Source organism: Macaca thibetana, chromosome 19 (genome assembly GCF_024542745.1).
Source record: "Macaca thibetana thibetana isolate TM-01 chromosome 19, ASM2454274v1, whole genome shotgun sequence".
Lineage (NCBI taxonomy): Eukaryota > Metazoa > Chordata > Mammalia > Primates > Cercopithecidae > Macaca > Macaca thibetana.
In genome coordinates this window covers 25,066,199-25,082,930 of record NC_065596.1, presented here as the reverse complement: position 1 = coordinate 25,082,930, position 16,732 = coordinate 25,066,199, and the positions used below count along the sequence as shown (strand labels likewise).

Below are 16,732 nucleotides of genomic sequence, written 5' to 3'. Positions count from 1 at the left end.
GGGAAAATGTATAAATGCATTTACAAACCTAAATATATCTAAATATATCACCAGTACCAGTTCCCAATAACTTTCTCATCTCCATCTGAGACCACCTCAGCCTGGACTTCATTGTCCATATCATTATCAGTATTTTGTTTAAAACCATGTAACAATTCTCTAGGAGGTTCCAAACTTTCCCTCATCTTCCTGTCTTCTTCTGAACCCTCCAAATTATTACAACCTCTACCCATTACCTATTTCCAAATTGACTTCCACATTTTCAGATATCTTTATAGCAGTGCCCCACTTTTCTGGTACCAATTTTCTTTATTCATCCGTTCTCCCATTGCTGTAAAGAACTACCTGAGACTGGGTAATTTATAAAGAAAAGAGGTTTACTTGACTCACAGTTCCATAGGCTATATAGGAAGCATGGCTGGGGAGGCCTCAGGAAACTTACAATTATGGTGGATGGTGAAGGGGAAGGAGGCATGTTTTACATGGCAGAGAAAGAGGAAGAGAAAGAGGGTGGGGAGTGCTACACACTTTCAAACAACCAGATCTCATGAGACAGCACTTAGGGGATGGTGCTAAACCATTAGAAAGCACCCCCATGATTCAATCACCTCCCACAGGCCTCAACTCCAACATTGTGAATTACAATTCAACATGAGATTTGGGTGGGGATGCAGAGCAAAACCATATCAGTGGTTAAGAAAGGAGTCAAAATATTTTTGCAGCTTAAATATTTGTGATCTAAACATTGTCACCACTATACCTTGTAGTGCCCACAAAAATGCCTTAGTTTCTCTATCTAAAAGCAAAGTAAGAATGGAAGGTGATCTCAGCTGGGTTACCTGAGCTGATGTTCTCACTTAGCTTTTGTTAAAGAAGAAGAAAAAGAAGAAGACATAAAGATTTTTTTTCTCTGAGTTCCTTATAGCTAAGTATTAAATTCAAAGGAATTATTTGTTTTTATGACAAATATAGCACCTTTCTTATTGAATTGATTGATTTGGGATGCTTGAATGATTGACTTTCTCAACCTCTAAGTGCTAAAGCAGGATTGCTATGAAGACGTAATAAATTCTCAACCTTCTTACCTCAAATGAGGTCTTTGTCATCTTTTGTCATGCTTATTTTCTCCATCAAATAAAGTTCATTTATAAGCTTAACATGATTTCTTATTACCACTCTACCATTGATATTGAAATATAACTTAAATGTTGAGATATTTAAATAAAGTAACAAGGTGTTTCAGTCTGTACCATTGACTAAAGGAAATTAATGTTGTTAACGTGTGTGGTCCTTTTTAGAAGAATTTGAAACAAAGTGAAATGACCTTTTGTTTTTTTTCTTCTTCTATGTCCTTAACATTGCAAAACCCACTGGTCAGAGAGAAACTTTAATCTCTTATATATTTGAGATATTTTTATATCATGAATTATGTACTAATTTGCATTGAAGCAGTTGCTTTGTAAGAAATTGGGTTTAGACTAACAAGCTGCTTTCATGTTCTCAAACCACTGTATCAGTCCCAAAAGACAGGACATACTCCACTGTATCTTTATGGGTATATATTGAGTGTTTTTTATAATAGTAAAACAAAACTACAAGGATTATGATTAACCCAAGCTGGAAGCTCAAACTTCTCACATATAAGCTATATACTTTATCTGATATGCCTCCTATAATATATGCCTTCATTTCATCATTATATGATAAAATATCATTATAATAACTGAAAGCTTTGCTTTTGAGAAGGCAAAGACATCAGTAAATGTGCTTTTAAAGTACCAAGATGCATACCTATGGACATACCTTGAAGTGTTGTCCCACAATCAGTGTGCTGCCCCAGAGCCTAGTGACACAGAGTCATCAGTGTGGCCTTTTCTTTTTTCCTTTTTTAAAAGTTGGGATAGGGTAGGGCTCACAGGGAAGATTTTGTTCAAGAAAAATTACACCATTTTGGGTTTTTTTGAGAGAGTCTTGCCATGCTGCCCAGGCTGGAGTGCAGTGGCTGTTCACAGGTGTGATTATATTAATAGGTCACTATATCCTCAGATGCCTGGGCTCAAGCATTTCTCCTGCCTCAGCTTTCTGAGTAGCTGGGTCTACAGGATTGCACTACCATGCCTGGCTCAAAGTTATACCATTTAAAAAGTTACTTTAAAAATGAGAAAGACTCAATCCACAGGCCCTGCCTATTGGTCTTTTTGATCTTACATTTTTATTTCATCCACAGTAGACTCTTGTGACCTTTGCTTTTCTCATCAGCAGTATCACTCTGAATTGTCACCCTACCTCTCCTATAGCCTTTCAGCTTTCCAGCAGAGTTGTCACCATCACCAGTTCCTTTCCCATTTAAAAAGCTACGTTACATGCCCTTTTAGTTCTATGAGTGAGAGCAACTCAAACTATGATTTATTCATCAATGTTTATTGAGCAACTACTGTTCACTTGGCAGTGAAAGGAATGCAGTGCACAAAACAGTGTTTGTTTTCATGGACAATACATTCCAGTGTGGAGAGGCAGACAAACACAAAGAAATAAGGCAGGATTATGTTTGAGGGTAATATTCATGAAAAAACATTCCTTTTACTGCTTTTCTTCTGGATATTATAGAGACTTAATCTACTTCTAAGTGTTAGAAGAGTGCATGTTATTAATTCAACCCTGTTTAACCAGTTGTCCTTAGGGAGGATATTTGTCACTAGTATATGAAGATCTGCTGTCTGCTTATAATCTGAACTTTAATAACTTGGTAATAAAATATTTCTACTCAAATATCCTATCTTCAACCCCTTCTGGTGCCTCAAATTTCCTAAACATTAACATAATTTTCCAGCAAAATGGCACAAGCCAAAGTCAGTATTCATTGAGTTTTGTTCATGGCTCATGAGCACCTCAGAGGACACCTACAGGTGCCATAATTTTTTTCTGATTTTTTTTAGTTGAATTCTGTCACAGTCTTTCACATTTTGACCTATGCCATGGCCATTGATAATTGTGAAATATCTTTTGAAAAGAGTTAAAATTTATAATGGCCTACAGGGACTTAGAAGAGCTTATTATTCTCATGAGGATAAATAGCTCATTTGTGACAGGATATGTGATGCCTCAAGCATAAAGTAAAGGTCTGTGTTTACCTTCTTCAGCATATCATTTAACGCATACAATACCCTTACAAATGAACAACATTATCATGTTCATGTGCCAGACAGAAAAGAAAAAGTTATTAGGACAAAAGGCGTTTGTCCATTTGCAACTACATTTTTTTGAATTTAAGAACATCATCTTTTCCCCTTCAGATTTCCTGGAAACCCATGATAAATCCATGATAACATGTTTATGGTTGTGTTGTTGCATTTTGTGTTTGTGAAACAGGGTCTCATTCTGTTGCCCAGGCTGGAGTGCAGTGGCATGATCTCAGCTCACTGCAACCTCTACCTCACGGGTTCAAGCGATTCTCCTGCCTCAGCCTCCCCAGTAGCTGGGACTACAGGTGTGCGCCACCATGGCTGGCTAATTTTTGTATTTTTAGTAGAGATGGGGTTTCACCATGTTGGCCAGGCTGGTCTCAAATTCCTGACTTCAGGTGAGCCACCTGACTCAGCCTCCCAAAGTGCTGAGATTACAGGCTTGAGCCACTGCACCCAGCCATGTTTATGATTTTACTAGGCCTTTTGAACATAGCTATCATGTTCGCTGTCCAAGTTGTGCTGCAACGTCATGATTTTGAGGCATACAAATATCCTGAATTATGTAAATGCTATTTGTATGTAGGTTGAATATTCCTTCTCCAAAATGCTTGGGACCAGAAGTGTTTTGTATTTCAAATATTTTCAAATTTTAGAGTATTTGCATTATACTTACCAGTTGAGCATCCCTAATCAGAAATCTGAAATGTTTCAATGAGCATTTCCTTTGAACATCATGTAGAACATTCAAAAAGTTTTGGATTTTGGAGCATTTCAGATTTCAGATCTTTGGATTGAGAATACTCAACCTGTAACTGGTATAGCCAAAGAAGAGGCATTTTGTAAGTATTCTTAGAAATGGTGGCATTAATTTTCCTCTGGTTCATTCAAGTTTCATGTTATGACCTAAGTGTAAAATCTTCAAATCTCTCGAATAAAGCATTTACTCATGCACGTCTGAATTCTCTTTATCTGTATAGGAAGGAAGAATCAACAAAAGATGGAGAGTATTCAGGAAGTAACAGTAAGCTACCTTTCCCTCAAAGAGCTTTCCTCCTGTCAGACCTGGCAACAAAGTGCAGGTGGGTTAATCAGGTGTCAAGATTTCCTGAAAGTTTTTCAAGGGAAGAATTCTCAGTTGCAAGAACAAGGTGATTCCCTCTGCCAGGTTTGGGCAGGAATACCAGTTCAGATTTCTGAAGATGAGAACTATATATTGACTCATATAGGGAATGGCTCCAATTATATAAAAAGTCAAGAGTATCCATCTTGGAGGGCACATCATTCTTGGAGAAAAATGTATCTGAAAGAGTCATGTAATTATCAGTGTAGATGTCAGCAAATTTCCATGAAAAATAATTTCTGTAAGTGTGACAGCGTCAGTTGGATCTCACATCACAATGATAAACTGGAAGTACACAGAAAAGAAAACTACAGCTGCCATGACTGTGGGGAAGATATCGTGAAGGTATCATTATTCAATCAGGATTCAATTCAAACAGAGGAGAAGCCCTATCCATGTACTAGGTATAGAAAAGCCTTCAATAATGACTCCAGCTCTGAAGTTCATCAGCAGTTCCATTTGAAAGGGAAGCCCTATACATACAGTTCACATGGAAAGGGCTGTAGTTATAGTTCACTTCTTCACCATCATCAAAATATTCAGAGAGAAGATGATATTGAGAATTCACATCTGAAATCCTATCAGAGAGTGCATACAGAGGAGAAACCATGCAAATGTAGTGAGTATGGTGGGAATTTCAATCACTATTCCCCTCTTAACACTTATGAACTTATCCACACAGGTGAGATGTCCTATAGGCGCAACATTTATGAGAAAGCCTTCAGTCATAGCTTAGACCTTAATAGTATTTTTAGGGTCCATACTAGGGATGAACCCCATGAATATGAGGAAAATGAGAATGTCTTTAATCAGAGTTCATGTCTTCAAGTCCATCAAAAAATCCACACTGAAGAGAAACTATACACAGATGTAGAGTATGGAAAGAGTTTCATTTGTAGTTCAAATCTTGACATTCAGCATAGGGTTCATATGGAAGAGAATTCCTACAATTCTGAGGAGTGTGGTAATGACTTCAGTCTGGCCTCACATTTTCAAGACCTTCAGATAGTCCACACCAAGGAACAACCATATAAACGCTATGTGTGTGGTAACAGCTTCAGCCATAATTTGTATCTTCAAGGTCATCCAAAAATTCACATTGGAGAGAAACCACATAAGGATTGTGGGAATGGCTTCAACTGGAGCTCAAAACTTAAAGATCATCAGAGAGTCCACACTGGACAGAAGCCATACAAATGCAATATATGCGGCAAAGGTTTCAATCATAGATCAGTTCTAAACGTTCATCAGAGAGTCCACACAGGAGAGAAACCTTATAAATGTGAGGAATGTGATAAGGGATTCAGTCGGAGTTCATATCTTCAAGCCCATCAGAGAGTACACACTGGAGAAAAACCTTATAAATGTGAGGAATGTGGGAAGGGGTTCAGTCGAAATTCATACCTTCAAGGCCATCAGAGAGTTCACACTGGAGAAAAACCATACAAGTGTGAGGAGTGTGGGAAGGGCTTCAGTCGGAGTTCACACCTTCAAGGCCATCAGAGAGTCCACACTGGAGAAAAACCATTCAAATGTGAGGAATGTGGGAAGGGGTTCAGTTGGAGCTTTAATCTTCAAATTCATCAGAGGGTTCACACAGGGGAAAAACCCTATAAATGTCAAGAATGTGGTAAAGGCTTCAGTAAGGCCTCAACACTTTTGGCCCATCAGAGGGTCCACACGGGAGAGAAGCCATACCAATGTGATGAGTGTGGTAAGAGTTTCAGTCAGAGATCATACCTTCAAAGTCATCAGAGTGTCCATTCTGGAGAAAGACCATATATATGTGAGGTATGTGGAAAGGGCTTCAGTCAGAGAGCATATCTTCAGGGTCATCAGAGAGTCCACACTAGAGTGAAACCGTATAAGTGTGAGATGTGTGGGAAGGGCTTTAGTCAGAGTTCGCGCCTTGAAGCACATCGGAGGGTTCACACAGGAGGGAAACCATACAAATGTGAGGTGTGTACAAAGGGTTTCAGTGAGAGTTCACGCCTTCAAGCACACCAAAGGGTTCATGCAGAAGGGAGACCCTATAAATGTGAACAGTGTGGTAAGGGTTTCAGTGGGTATTCAAGTCTTCAAGCCCATCACAGAGTCCACACTGGGGAGAAACCATACAAATGTGAGGTATGTGGAAAGGGCTTCAGTCAGAGATCAAATCTTCAGGCTCATCAGAGAGTCCACACAGGAGAGAAACCATACAAATGTGATGCATGTGGTAAGGGTTTCCGTTGGAGCTCAGGTCTTCTGATTCATCAGAGGGTCCATACTAGTGATAAATTCTATAGAAGCGAAGACTTTGGTAAGGACTACCCTTCATCAGAGAATCTACACAGAAATGAAGATTCTGTTTTGTTTTGAAGTCCTCAAATGGGAGCTGAAATGTTCCAGTCACTAGAGTTCTTTCAGTAGAAAAAGAATTTTTAAAAATTAAAATGTAATTTTCTGCCCAACTTCAACATTCATAATGGCCAGGAGACCACACAACAGAGACATTTAATGAGAGGGGTTTCATGAGGGATTTTGTTAGAACTTTAACATCAGTCATTGCACAGGAGCTAAGGCTTATAAAATATGAGTATGGTCAGGAATTTAATCAAAGTACAGTGATGAGCATACCTAAATCCATGTTCTCTAGAATGTAAGCTTGGTGAGAGAAGGGACTTTGTTCATTGCTAGTCTACAAAACTATGACATTTCATAACTCAATGTAGGTGCTCAGTACTTTTTGCTAAATAAGTAAAAGTATATAAAGGTAAAATGTTTGAAAACTTTTAAGCTCATTTTTTAAAACTTCACTTAAAATGTATTTGAAAGAGGAATCTTGCAAGTAATCTTAATAAAATCATTTCAAGTAAATATTTGAAATGTAGAACAATATGCATTATTATGATCTGAAATAACATTAATTTGGTTGTAACCCTATTGGGGTTAGTTCCTATCCTTTGTTCCATCTTGAGCAGAGATGTACTGCACTTCTTAACGTTTGGTCTCTATACATTATACCATCTGTTGAAGTTTAGCTTTGTGTGTGTGTATATGTACACATGTGTGCACTTTAAATATCAGTACAAACTGATAAACAATGTTTCTGGTTAATATTGCAAAAATGGAACACTGTATTTTACATAATTGATTTTCTACTCCTGCCCTGTGAGTTAAGGCAGAGTTTTACTGTAATATTTGCAAGTATCCAAAATGGTTACTGATGACAAATACTTTTTAATAAATGTCAAAATCACAATACTTGTTTTTTTTTTATTCTCCATATTTCTCTCAAAGTCCATTTGATCTGACTGATTTGTAAATGTTGTGGCCTTTTCCAATCCACACCTCCTTAAGCAGGGTCAAGTTTGAAGGATTTTAATTTTGTCAAGTTTTCCATTCCCATACTTCTCCCACTGACACACAAAAAAGGGGGAAAATCTTGAATTTTTCTAAGCATATTTATCAATGTATTGACTAGTAGGATAGAGTTGCCATTTACTTGCTAGTGTCTGTCTTAAAGAATGATGCATTTTGGCCTGGTGCGGTGGCTCAAGCCTGTAATCCTAGCACTTTGGGAGGCCGAGACGGGCGGATCACGAGGTCAGGAGATCGAGACCATCCTGGCTAACATGGTGAAATCCCGTCTCTACTAAAAAATACAAAAAAACTAGCCGGGCGAGGTGGCGGGCGCCTGCAGTCCCAGCTACTCGGGAGGCTGAGGCAGGAGAATGGCCCGAACCCGGGAGGCGGAGCTTGCAGTGAGCTGAGATCCGGCCACTGCACTCCAGGCTGGGTGACAGAGTGAGACTCCGTCTCAAAAAAAAAAAAAAAAAAAAAAAAAAAGAGATGCATTTTGTTGGTGAAAGTGAAAAATACAAGCTTGTCATTTAATATATATAAAAATATTTATTAAGCCGCCCATATGTATCAAAATGTAAAATGTGCATGCCGATCTGGAAATCATAGAACAGTAATTTATAATTAAGCAATTTTAGCAGGAAGGAAGGATTTTACAATGATAGTAATGTTTTAAGCTGGAAGTAAATGTCCATCAATATGAATTTGGGTAAGTTTCTATATGTTCTATACTGTAGATCTACAGAAAGTATGATTTAGCTCTAAAATGACAAGAATAGGTCATGCATATTATTTGGTAAAAACCTGGATTGTACATTCATAATAACCAGCTAATTTAAGTCTGTTTACATGTATGTTCAAATATATGCTTATAGATAATGTGTGAAAGATTACTCATTATTATATATACAGTAGTTTTCTCTGGAAAGCAAAATTTTTGGCTTAGTGGTTTTTTTTGTGCTTTATTTAAAAATATTTGTAATGGACATTTACCAGTTATACCAAAGCAGTGAACAGCTATTGATATTATCCCTTATACTTAAGAACTCATGATATGATTACTCGATTTCATTGTATGACATTAGGACCAACAGTAAAGAATAAACCCCCTGAAGTTAATTTTTTAAATTTCCTGGATTTTTGAGAATACAGATAAATTAGGTATCCAGTAACTTTATATTTCTGTGAAATTTCCTTATGTCTCAAAATCCATGTTGCCTAGGATGTCCTAGTGCAATCCAGTTTTATAAATTGATGCTCACAGCTTTTCCATCAGATTTCCCCTTGCTGGATGAATATGGTGACCAAAGTACTGGCATAACTTGGCTTTCAAGGTGCTGGTTCAAGTTGCACAGTGTCATCAGAAATCCAGGGCTTCTAAAGCATGTCTTTGATATCATCACTTACAGGGGAGAGCTCATGGTGGTTTTATCAATTGAAATGCTTTTAGTTCTAAGTAACAGAAAATTTAGAGTTGCCTAAACCAAAACTATTTCTTAGTTCATATAAATGAAAAGATACAGATAGTGTAAGGCTAGGGTCTGGGTAAGGTAGGGGGATTTTATATTGCTTTCCTTTAATTCTCTCACCTCTCTTTTCTTGTGAATTCTTGTCTTCACATTATTCACAGTATAGCAGCCTCACCTGCTTTCTTATTTCACAGCCGAAGGAAGAGATATTCTGTACCATTTTAGTCCTGTGTGGTTCTGGCTCCCTAAAATGCAAAATGCATAGAATCTGTCACACTCCGATTCCCACTAACAACTGAGACTAACCAAGACAACAAAGGACACTGCTGGTCCCCAGCCTACTCTTAGTGAGAGGCAACAGCAGGCTACCATGAGGAAAGGGAAGAACATGGAGAATCCTTCTGTGGCCCCAGTGCAAAGGGATGGCCAAAAGCTGAGGATGGGGCAACAGGAACACTGAGAAAACTTTAGCACTCCAGTTCTCACCCTAAGCACAAGATAGCACTAGAGAAATTTGAAGCCAGTGGTACAACTAAGATATATATTGCAACAATAAAACCCAATTCCAGCTTAATTCCTGACAAGATTAATTCAGCACTCCACTCTGACATCCTAGCAGAACATGTGTGCCCAGTTTTAGGCAAAAATTAATGTTTTCTTCAGTCTCTACTGTTCTGTATATGTTTTCTGGCATTTTGTTTTAAAAATACAAGATCAAAAGTTGAGAACAATCTTCTGCCAATAGATAGCAGACCAATTAATAAAACCACACTTATAGATAACCATATTTTGGAAATATTGGGGAATTTTACATAACTGATTGATGTACTAAAGACTCCAGTGAAAAGGGCAGATAATATGCATAAGTTGATAGGGATTTCAGTAAAATTTAATAGTCAAATGGGAAATGCTAGGAAAAGAAAATTTATGCTACTGCTTTTACTTTTATCAGAACGCTTTTGAAGGACTTATGAGTAGGCTCAACATAGTTAAGAAAAGTGTCAGAACTTGAATATAGGTCAGTAGAAATCACAGAAAGTAAAACACAAAAAGAAAAAGTGTGAAAACAATAGAAATCTAATATTTGCATACTTGGAAACCCAGGGGCAGCGGGAGAGAATGGGAAGAAAAGATATTTAAAGAGATAATGACTGAGAATTTTCCAAAAATAATAAGACTTCACCCAGATTCAAGAACCTCAGAATACCAAAGCAGTATTTTTTTTAAAAAAGAACAAAACTAGATTATTGTCAAGTAGCTAAAAATGGATAGACAGTGCAAAGAAAATATTAATGGCAGACAGAGGAAAGGGACACATTACATGTAAGAAGCAGAATGAGAAAAACATCAGACTTATCACAAACCATGCAAGCAAAAGACAATGGAGTTATATCTTTAACATTTAGAAACAACAACAAAAAATATGATCAATCAAAAATCTAAGCCTGGTGGAAAAAAATCTTTCAGAAGGTATGCGAAATAAAGACATTTTCAGATGAATGGAAGCTGATAGAATTCACTGTTAGCAGACCTGCACTGTAAGAGATATTTAGCATACCAGAAATAGACTTGGATCTACCAAAAGACATAACTATGAAAATAGTTATTTCAATCATTTTAAGTGTAAAATAATTTATTACTCCAAAATATAATTCAGTAAAGCAAAATTAGGAATGAGGTTTTATTAATTTAGAGGATATATAAAAGTAAGATGTTTTGTAAGAACACTGCAAAACAGGGAAGACAGAAATTAGAAATATACCATCAGAAATTAGAGGTATATGTTGGTACTCCATACATTAATTGGCATAATATGATTTGAAGATAGACTGTGAAAAAATATAGGAATATATTTTAAGCCCTAGAGTAACCATTTAAGAATTTTTTAAAGTACAACTCATAAGTCAGTAGTAGAGATTAAATTCTGGTTCCAAAAATAGCAATGTAGAAGCAAGCTGGCTTCACTCCTTTCAATAGAAAACTAAAGACAAATATACAGCACCAAGATTATCACCAGCAATATCCCAGAACTCAAATAGAAGGAGACAGTTCCTGAGGATACAAATAAGTGAAAAAAACTGAGCAGATGGTAAGAGAATTGGACTTTCCTATCCACATGCGCTTCCCCCTAATCTGCCTGGCACCAAGACTGTGGAAAATTTTCCCCGTCTCACAGTTTCTACACTGGAAAATGTTAAGGTGGACAACCAGCCTCCTCACCATCTTGGGTTCCCTGGCAGGAGACGTCCCTGACTCAACCTACAGAGAGCATCAGGAGTAACTGAAGAGAGAAATATCCCTGAGGACAGCCAGAGACAAAGGAGGGAGGTGGGAATACTGCCCCCGTCATGGAAACTCTATTCTGCAACTCAGCCAAAGGAGACAAAAATCAGAGTGGCTGTTCAGCATCACTACACTGTAGGTCCCCAATCATGAACCACTAGCCAGCTTTCTTACAACTAGAATATGCTCTGTGGGACCTACCCCTTTTGGGATGGGTGGCACTATGATTATTTACTAGAACGGAGGCAAGCCTGGAGTTAATGTGCCATCTAGTACCAAAAAGAAGTCAGTAACCTAGCAGGAAAGAAGAAAATCAACAGGTAAAATAAAAAGAATCTCTAGGGAGCCATATCCAATAAAAAACAAAACCAGCCAGACAGAGAAAACTGGAATATGTAATCATTCGATGCAAAGACAGACACACATTCACAAGCAACAACAGCAAACAGGGAGCCATGGTGTCCCACAAATGGACAAAGCAAGGAACCAGTGACGGATCCTAACAGGAAGACAATATGTGAACTCTGACCAAGACTACAGAAGAGCTGTTTTAAGGAAACTCAGTAATCTCCAAGATAGCACAGAGAAGCAATTCAGAAGTATATCAGAGAACCTGAACAGAGAATAAAATAATTTTTTAAAATCAGAAGTCTTGGAACTGAGAAATATGTTTGCTGAACTGAAACATGCATTAGAGGCTCTCAATAGCAGAATGTATCAAGCAGAAGAAAGAATCAGTGAGCTCAAATACAGGCTATTTGTAAATACACAGAAGAGAACAAAGAAGGAAAAAGAGCAAACATTGCCTGAAAGATACAGAAAATACCTCAAATGACCAAAACTAAGAATTATCGATGTTCAGGAGGGAGTTGAGCAAGAGCAAGGAATAGAAAGTGTATTCAACAAAATAACAGAAAACTTTCCAAAATTTAAGAAAGAGATGAATATGCAGGTACAGGGAAGTAATAGAACAGCAAACAGATTTGACCCAACTAAGACTACCCCAAGGCATATAATAAACTCTCATAGGTCAAGGAGAAAGAATTCTAAAAGCAGCAAGAAAAAAACAAGCAAATCACATATAAAGGAGCTCCAATTCATCTGGCAAAATACTTCTTAACAGAAGCCATACAGGCCAGGAGGAAGTGGAGAGACATTTTCAAAGTGCTGGAAAAAACAAAACAAAACAAAACTATCGTCCAAGAATACTGTATCTAGCAAAGTTATCCTTCAAATATGAAGGAGAGATAAAGTCTTTGTCAATGTCTGGAAATGTTTAAGGCCCCGGTTTGGGTTCAAGCCTGCTGGAAAAATGTGCAGCTGGTTGGGTCACAGAGTGGTCAAAGCACTCTGTGATTTTTGATCAGGACACAGAAAAAGAGGGTGACTGGAGGACTCTACATTAGCCATTTGTGTGTACTGGACACTTCTTTGGAGGACTACCTATTGAAATTCTTTGCCCATTTTAAGTTGGGTCTTTTCTTCTCATTGTCTTCCACATGCTAAATGTTATATAACAGTCTCCTCCATTGCTGCCTGTAATGTAAAACCATCTTGGGAAGGAGATCCTGGGAAAAGGGTAGATGCTTGCTTTTCTTCTTCAATACAGACAAGTTGTTAGAAGGGGTTGTTGGTGATGCCAAGTTAATAACAGCCAACCCAACACAGGGATCTAAGGGTTTGAAGAATAGCAAGAGTCTTAACATTAGAATCCATACATGTGTGTGTTCAGACCCTTTATGTGGTACTGCAATTAGGGCTATGGTAAGATTTTACCTCCTTGGAGACAATAAAAGTGCCCACACAGCTGAATATCCCGGACAGTGATATGTGAGATAAATAATATTTCACTGTGTGAACAAAACCAAAGGATTAGAAATCAGAGGGAGGAAACCCCAACAACACATATTGCAAAATATATATATATAAAATAGAAAAAAATGTCATAATGAACAGGTAAGTCACTAAAATAAAAGTTCACATTGACAGTGAAAATATGTAAAGATACCCAACCATCTTAGTAACTAGGGAAGTCAAAACTACAACCAGATCTATTTTTATCCCTTAAGGTTGTCAAAATTTTGTTTTGTTTTGTTTTGAGATAGAGCTTCACTCTATTGCCCAGACAGGAGTGCAGTGGCATGGTATCGGCTCAGTGCAATCTCCGCCTTCCAGGTACAAGTGATTCTCATGTCTCAGCTTCCCAAGTAGCTGGAATTACAGTCATGCACCACCACATCTGGCTAATTTTTTTTTTAGTAGAGATGGGGTTTCACCATGTTGGCCAGGCTGGTCTCGAACTCCTGACCTCAGATGATCTGCCCACCTCGGCCTCCCAAAGTGCTGGGATTAGAGGTGTGAGCCACTGCACCCTGCCAGGTTGTCTAAATTTTTTCAAGAAAATGTGGTGAATCTGCTACTCTCATAAACTGTTTGTGGGAGTGGAAACTAGTGCAGTTGCCTTGAGGAATTAATTAGCAGTAGCTATTAAAAGTTTAAATATGCTTACCACATGACCTAGCAATTGCATTTTTTCTGCGCCTCCCGTGGAGAATGCTCACACGGGCATGAATGAGACGTTTATTGCAGCTTTTTTGTAATAGTGGAAAAAGTGAAAATAATTTCAATGTCTTTCATCATATAAACTGTATAAACAGATTTGCAAAATATTATGTAGCATATAAGGTGAATGATGTTCTTTAAGTCTTACAAGGGTACACATTCTACACATTTAAATGCATATAAACGAGTCCAGAATAGTAATAAATAAAAAAAAAATAAAAAAGTCCATAAGAATAGATACTAAACTGATAATGGTCTCTACCTTAAAGACAGGGAATGAAGAGTACTGGGCAGCTGTGGTGGTCGAAGGAGATGTTAACTGTATCTTTAGTATTATAATAATTTAAAAGAAAATAGTAGATTATCATTTTATAATTTAAAAATATTAATACTAATAATATCGTTACTACTGATAGGGGAAATCGAGTTAACAAATACCCAGTTATATGATAGAAGTGGAAAATGCAATTTCTCAATCCGGAATCCATGAAAGAAGTATTGCTTAGCTAAGCATGGTACCAAGAGAAATATGCACTGACTGGGTGATGTGTCAAAGATTAGCAGCCTTTAGAGAAAGGAGCCTTTTGCCCAAAGAGAAGCATTGTTACAGGTTGCATTCCCTGGGAAGTAGACTCTGAAATGGACAGTAGCACTCAGGTGGTGCAAATGTATTACAAATATCAAGAAAAGTATAATTTGAAGTGGAGCATGAAGATGTGACAAAATGGCTACAATTTCATGATAAAACTTGATAAGGAGTTATCTCTTAAGGATGAACAAAGAAAGTGGTTTCATGAAATGGAATCTACTTTTAGTGAGGATGCTGTGAGCACTGTTGACATGACAACAAAGGATTTAGAATATAATGTAAACCTAGTCGATAAAGCAGTGGCAGGGTTTGAGAAGACTGACTCCAATTTTGAGAGATGTTCTACTGTGGGTAAAATGCGATCAAACACCATCACATGCTACAGAGAAATCTTTCATGAAAGGAAGAGTCAATCACTGGGGCAAACTTCATTGTTGTCTTATTTTAAGAAATCTCCACAGCCACCCCAGCCTTCAGCAACTATCACCCTGATCAGCAGCCATACACATCAAGACAAGACCCTCTCCCAGAAAAAAGATTACACAACTCACAGAAGGCTCAAATGATTGTTAGCATTTTTTTATCAACAAAGTATTTTTAAATTAAGGTATGTACATTGCTTTTGTTTCTTTTTTCTTTTTTTTTTTTTTTTTTTTTTTTTTTTGAGACAGAGTCTCACTCTGTCGCCCAGGCTGGAGTGCAGTGGCACGATCTCGGCTCACTGCAAGCTCTGCCTCCTGAGTTCACGCCATTCTCCTGCCTCAGCCTCCCAAGTAGCTGGGGCTACAGGTGCCCGCCACCATGCCTGGGTAATTTTTTTGTACTTTTAGTAGAGACAGGCTTTCACCATGTTAGCCAGGATGGTCTCGATCTCCTAACCTCATGATCCGCCCGTCTCAGCCTCCCAAAGTGCTGGGATTACAGGCGTGAGCCACCGTGCCTGGCCGTACATTGCCTTTTTTTTAGACATAATGCTATTACACAGGTAAATGGTATGTTTACAGTATAGTATAAACATAACTTTTATGTGCACTAAGAAACCAAAAAAATCATGTGACTCACTTTATTGAGATATTCATTTTATTGCGGTGGTCTGGACCCAAACCTGCAATATCTCCCAGGTATGCACATATTAAGAAAACTTTGGTCAAGTAAGGTGGTCATGCCTGTAATCCTCTGCACTTTGGAAGGCTGAGGTGGGAGGATTAGGATTGCTTGAGGCTAAGAGTTAGAGACCAGCCTCTGCCACATAGGAAGACTCCATTTCTACAAAAAAATTACGTTAAAAAATTATCCACGCATGGTGGTACATGCCTGTAGTCCTAGCTACTCAAGAGGCTGAAGCAGGAGGATTACTTGAGCCCAGGAGTTTAAAGTTACAGTGAGCTATGATGATTTCACCAGTGCACTCCAATGTAGGCAACAGAATGAGACCCTGTCTCTAAACAAAATACTTTCTGCCCTGAGGTTCATAAAGGTATTAGCCCATATTATTAAGTGGTGTAATTACTTCTGGAACTAATTACCCAGTGTTAGGTCAAACTTCACAGATTAAGTGCACAGTCCTCATAAGACTTTTTTCATTCCAAACTGCAAGTTCAAGGGTTTCCATGCCACCCTCACTTCTGACCAGCTGACCACTTCTGATCACTAGCCTCTCAGGTTTAATAATTTACTGAAACAACTCACAGAACCCAGGAAAATTATATTTATTAATTACAGCTTTATTATAACAAAAGGATACAAATCAAAACCAACCAAAGGTAGAAAATGCATAGGGCAAGGTCTGGGAGGGTTCCAGATAGAAAATTCCATGGTTCTTTCTCTTGAAATCAGGACACATTACCCTCCCAGCACACAGCTGTATGAGAATACTTGCCAACCAAAGAAGTCTATCCAAGCTTGTGTTCATAGATTTTATTAGGGCTTTATTACATAGGTGTGATTGATTGAAGAACTGACATGTAACTCAATCTCTAGCCCCCATCCTCTACACAGGCTGATGTTATTTGGCTCAGAGTCCTAAACTTCAAATCACATGATCGATCTGTCTGGTGTAACCAGCACCTATCTGAAGTAATCTCACTAGCATAACTTATCTAGAGGCCCATGATGTGTCTCTGTCAGAGACAATCTGTCAGATAGAGTGTGAGTGGCCCACCGTGAATAACAAACAGCT

At 38.0% G+C, this 16,732-nt stretch overlaps 1 protein-coding gene across 3 annotated transcripts in view; it reads left to right on the top strand.

Annotated features, from left to right (window-relative positions):
* The window catches only part of ZNF112 (zinc finger protein 112), a 31,572-nt gene extending 24,021 nt beyond the window's left edge, over window positions 1-7,551 (top strand). For all 3 annotated transcript variants that reach the window (XM_050768322.1, XM_050768324.1, XM_050768323.1), the window contains one exon: window positions 4,163-7,551. In XM_050768322.1, coding sequence (XP_050624279.1) covers window positions 4,163-6,666 — 2,504 coding nt within the window. In that variant the 3' untranslated portion in view covers window positions 6,667-7,551. The remainder of the gene's footprint in view (window positions 1-4,162) is intronic.
* Window positions 7,552-16,732: the final 9,181 nt, after the last annotated feature.